This window comes from Ursus maritimus, unplaced genomic scaffold (genome assembly GCF_017311325.1).
Source record: "Ursus maritimus isolate PB19 unplaced genomic scaffold, ASM1731132v1 scaffold_2, whole genome shotgun sequence".
NCBI lineage: Eukaryota > Metazoa > Chordata > Mammalia > Carnivora > Ursidae > Ursus > Ursus maritimus.
Window position 1 is genome coordinate 65,022,325 of NW_024424452.1, and position 5,395 is coordinate 65,027,719.

At 56.6% G+C, this 5,395-nt stretch overlaps 1 protein-coding gene across 3 annotated transcripts in view; it reads right to left on the reverse strand.

Moving 5' to 3' along the window:
- PLD5 (phospholipase D family member 5) overlaps positions 1-4,580 on the reverse strand; it is a 421,522-nt gene extending 416,942 nt beyond the window's left edge. For all 3 annotated transcript variants that reach the window (XM_040636060.1, XM_040636059.1, XM_040636061.1), the window contains exon 1: positions 4,377-4,580. In XM_040636060.1, the coding sequence (XP_040491994.1) occupies positions 4,377-4,565 (189 nt within the window). In that variant the 5' untranslated portion in view covers positions 4,566-4,580. The remainder of the gene's footprint in view (positions 1-4,376) is intronic.
- Between the last annotated feature and the right edge of the window lie 815 nt (positions 4,581-5,395).

Consider the following 5,395-nt stretch of genomic DNA (forward strand, 5'->3'; position numbering starts at 1 on the left):
CCTCTTTCCCTTTCTTCTGGGTCTTGGTCAGCTCCCCCTGCCTCCCCTCCTCGGAAGCAAGCCGTGGCCTTGAAAGTGTCTTTGGCCAATAACCAGGAGTCAAATGGATGTTTCCCTTCCGGGTGGAAACACAGAGAGATTTTACATGATTTACCATCTTCCCTCTAGCTGCCTTGACAACAGGCATTGGGACGGAGATCCCAGCAGGCCAGGCAACTCACAGGAGGAAAATGCCCTGCTGCTGCTGACTGCGTGTTCGTGTGTATACAGATGTCGTGCGCTGGGACCAACCCCCGCAGGCTGGCATTTGCCGTGGCGTCTCTAGGAGGTGATCACGTCCTGAAGCTGGAATCCTCATGAGCAGGACACTGGCCTTATTAAACAGTCTCCGGAGAGCTCCCTCCCCCTTGCTACCCTGAGGGGAAGAGCAAAAAGATCGCCACCGAAGAAACAGGCAGCGCCCCTCACTAGCCCCCCGGCCTGCTGGCGCTTTGACCTTGGACTTCCTCATCCAGAACTGCGAGGAAGCCACGTTCGGGGTTTATGAGCCACTCAACCTACAGTCTTCCGTTCCCGCGGTCTGAGCGGACTGAGAGCCTGCCAGCCCGCGCAGGTGAGACCTGTAAGGTCAAACAGTCTCTTGCAGTGTTGAGCCCCCAGTGTTACGGGACTGTCACTGCAACAAACCCAAGGATTGTCTCCCTGGATCATCCCAGCAAGCCTGTGACTCCTTTAAGGAGGAATGGGAAGGTACATCCTGGTGACTCTGAGTCCTTTGCCTAAGATCACTAAGATCACAGGACGACTAGAGATGGTCTGTCTCACCAGAGCCCCGCTCTTAACCGTACTTTGACAAGAGCTAATTGAGTAAGCAGGAGGGAAAATAAGGCATCCCTAGCTCCGTAAGTGGCATCAGGAAACTTCTACACACACGGCTGGCATAAAACCAGGCGACGGAGCCGAGTAGCCTCTGCAGCTCTCCTCCTTTGTACCAAAAAAAAAAAAAAAAAAAAGTGCCAACAGGGCATAATGTCACCGTGAGCCCAGGGGAACACTGATGCTACCACGTCCGGTGGGATGACAGTCAAATCACATTACATGGTTCCTCTTAAAGTGACCCAGCCCCAGGGAGGGCTGACCAAACAGGGGGAGGGTCAGGGGTTGACGGAACGGCCCCCTGTTCCTCTTGCTTTGCTAGACCATAATCCTTCACTTTTACGTTACACCTTAAGCAACAGAGGGTCCTACAGAACATAAGCCTCGGATTGTTTACCAAACCTTCCAAACCAAGAACTCCGTTGTTTACCTTCCGAAGCCATGGGCAGGATGAGGCAGAAAAAGGAGGAAAAGAGTCTAAGAAGCAAGATCACGATCTGTAGCTAATAAGACGGTCTACGCATGGCCAGCAATTTCACTTTTTCCTGAAATTTCCAAGTGGAGTTCAAAGTGCCGGATTCATGGTGCACACCTCTGTAGCTTCTCGTCACGACTGAAGGACGCGAGAATTCCCTCACACGCACTTATTTCTAGCGGGCATTCATCTTAAGTACTGACCAACAAATGACAGGAAACAGATTCAAAGATGGGCTGTAAGCATTCCTATCCCTGACCAATTCAGGTCCCTTTTCACTCGTGCGGCCTGGGGATCAGTCCTGCAGCCTTGAAGCCCGAAAGGAGAGATAAATGATCCTCACTTTGAGCTAAGCGGGTGGAAGTATACTCCCTCGCTGTCACTTTACGTCGTGTTATTGACTTTCAGACTGGGCAACGCCTCTGAAGTCCGGGCAGAGTCCACACACGGCCACATTTCTTTCCAGGGAATTCCGTCACTGCGATGACTGACTATGTGTGTCATCTGAAGCCATAACTTATTTAGGTCCTTAATACTAGATTGGCTTTTTAAAAACCAGCAAAAGAACGCAGGCTGTTTTCATGCATATGATCGCCACCATAATCATTCATTCACTTTCTTAACCTCATAAAAAATGATGGTCATCCATTTGGTCAGACGGACCAAAGGGATTATTTTAACTACCCTATACAGCCTTTATCACCTTTGAATTTCATGACGTCACTCATCCCAGTCTCTGGTGCCACATATGTTCAGCATGCTGTCTGTTATAAAGTCGACATTACATTCTCATGCCTTGCATGGCAGAAGTACACTAGGTTACATGTGTTATGGGTTTTTAAATTTCAAATATCTAAACGGAAATTCACACCAAACTACCTGAAACTAGTGTACCCCAACATCTGATCTCTATTATAAATACCCCGAGCTTGAATTCAAATAAAATTTATATTTTTATGCTCATTTAGTTTTTTCATTGTACTTTCATAAATACTATTTTTTTCATTTAAAACGTAGATGTTTCACAGGATCAAGAGAATATCACCAAAAAAATTTCACTGGAAGCAAAGCCCCCTTTCTAACTGAAAGCAGATAGAGAGAAAACCATCAGAAACAGAATACCCGTGAAATGTGTTTGAGAGAGCAAACAAAAATGCTGTGTTGATTTAAATAACAAATAAGGTGCCTTTTTTTTAATGCAATGCTCTCTTTTGGAGTATCTGAGTGAAGAAGAAAGCACAGGTCCTCACGTGCTTTTAAACAAGCAGCCTTTCCTTTCCTGGGTCTATAACCCCCGAGAGAGGCTGAGCATCCTTCCTCACCCGGAAGGTGGGGCTGCCATGGCCCACCCTGGTATGCCTTGAGACTCAGTGGAACCGTAAAAGTGAGGACCCAATGACATAATGAGCTGTGCAGTGTCAGACTCAGGGAGATCTAGGGAAGGGTGCACTACTGGTTTGCACTAAGAGAAGAAAGGAACAGAGCTGCTAAAAGCACAAGATGTAAAGGAACACACATGCAGAGAAACAGAAACGGAGATCGTTTTATCACTGCTCTAAGACTAGACCATCCCCCTGGGACTAACACCATATACCAACCTCAAGCGCCCAATTCCATGGATGTGCTCTTCATCCCCCAGTGAACTAATAACCACCAGTCCCTATGCTAATTCCAGAGCTTGCATTTTTAGGAGGATTCTGCTGCCTTTCAAACAACTTGTCATCCTAGAAATCAGTTACTTGCATGGTCTTAAGGATCTGAGACATCCTTTTGATACTAGGAAATGGTTCTCGACACCCAAGACAGCCTGTTCCCATCTCGAAAGCTTTAAACGTGAGCTTTCAAGGGACTTCATCAGGCCCTCAGAGAAAAAGGCACAGAGCTTCCCTTCGGATTGTGGGAGAAATACTCCTTTGCAAGCTTCCTCCTGGGAAGCTTGTTGCTGCAAAACCCAGGGGAGGAAGAGAAGCTCTTGGCGGGGTGGGGGACAGATGGGAGTGAGGTCGGTGTGTGGCGGTAAGAGATGTGGGAGTTTCCGAAGTTCTCCTTATCTTTATGTCATAATTGGAGATGTGACCCAAATACAAGGAAACCTCCACATTCCATTAACAGAGTCAATTTGGATCATGCAGCTCCGCGGGAAGAAACAGCATCCTCTCCCCAGCTAGTTGTGCGGCACTCTTGAGATAATTCTCTTACTTTCATTTTAACATCTGGTTTAAGGACATGCTGACGGGTCAGGATGGAAACTGTGGCTCCACTAAACGTGTCTTTGGAGGGACTTCTCCCTTCCAGAATGGCGAGCCCCGGGGGCTCATTGCCAGGGCCTGCAACGCCTCCGGCGAAGCGCGCGCTCTGGGGAGCCGAGGTCCCGGCTCGCCAGCTCCCCCCGCCGAGGGGCCGTTCCTGGGGGGCAGGGCGGTCCGCTCGTTCTTTCGCCTTTCTCCTCGCGAGGCGCACAGCCCTCCCTAGTTGGGCTCAAGTAGAGGATGGCCAGCTGCTGATCCCAGAGGGCAGGCTGCAGAAAACTCTCCGGCTCGTGCGCGGACCCAGGCCGGGTCGGCGGCGGCGGCACCGTCGCGGACTCGCTAATGGGTAGTTTCTGGAGGAAGTGACACAGCCCCGAAGACCGTCTAGACCCTCTAGAGCCCACCACCGCGCGACGCCGCGTTCCTCGGAGCCCCGCTGTGGCAGTTCCCCTTCTCGCTCCCCCCCGGAAGGCGCCCCAAGAACGCGGTGCAAAGGAACCCTGAGAGAAGCCCGTGGGGGAGGTCGAAGTGCGCGGGGGGCCAGGCGGTGCCGGGAAAGGCACCTCCCCTCCCCTCTCCTCCCCGCAGCCCGGTCCTTCCCCGCCAGAAAGTGCAGGAACGGAGGCCCCGGGTCGGAGGGAGGACGCGGCCGCCCTCGTCCCTGAGTCGGGCCACCTGCCGGGTCCCCGCGCCCGACCCCGCCGCCCCGCGCGCGCGCTCCGGCCACCTCCGGACCAGGTGCCGGGCCGAGGCCCCGGGGAGCGCGCCGCTCTTACGTGCTCCAGCTTGTCTTTCCTCCGGAGCCAGACGCTGGCGCTGTAGTCCTGCTGCTTGACGCTGCTGTAGAAGTTCGCGCCCACTCGGGTCAGGCTTGGCGAGGGCTCCTTGGGGCGGCTTTTGAGCCTCATCTGCTCGAAGCCCTCGTGGGGGGAGGCCGAGAGCCACTCGTGCTGCCGGATCTCCATCCTGACATGACCAGGCGGCGGCCGGCGCGCAGCGGGCTGGAGGGCGCGCGGGAGGCCGGGCCGGGGCTGGAGGAGGAGCGAGCGGGCGCGGGGGGCGCGGGGAGCCGAGCGCGCGGCCGGGCGGGAGGAGCGCGGCGGGCGGAGGGAGGGCGAGGTCGCGGGTGGGGGAGGTGGGAGAAAGGGGCGGGGGCGAGAGGGACGCAGGGAGGGAGGGAGGGGAGCCGGCTCGGGGAGGCCCGAGGGCCGGGGGCGCGGCGCGCTGGCCGCGACGCCCCCGCCGGCTGCGGTCGGAGCGGGCGCCCCGCACGCCGGCTCCTTGCGGCAGCGGCTGGGACTGGGCCGGCCCGGGGTGGCGGCGGCGGCGGCGGCGGCGGCGGGTGGGGTGCGGGTGGGAGGGGCCGCGGCCCGCAGCCAGCCCGAGCCCGCAGGTTGGTGCAGTGAGGAGCCGCGCCGCCCGCCGCGGGCCGAGGGCTGCGAGCCCGCCGCCGCCCCTCCCGCCACGCCGAGCCGGCCCCTCCCCGCGGGGCTGCACCTCTCCGGCTCGCGTCTGTACTGGAAAGCGAGCAGCCGCTGGAGGGGGAGCGCGGTCTCCGCGCCACATCCCTCCCGCTGGCCCGGCGCGAGGCTGGATCCCCGGGGAGGCTCTCGACACCACCTCTGCCCTTCCCCCACTCGCCCCCTGCGGGCCGCGTTCCCCCGACCCCGCCTCGCCCCGGCCTCGCGGCTACTTGTTCTGAAAGTTCTGTAACTTCCCACCTCGGGAGCCCATTTGTCCCACCGCGGGGACGCGGAGCACAGGGCGCCTGGCAACCCCCCACCCCCCAGCGAAA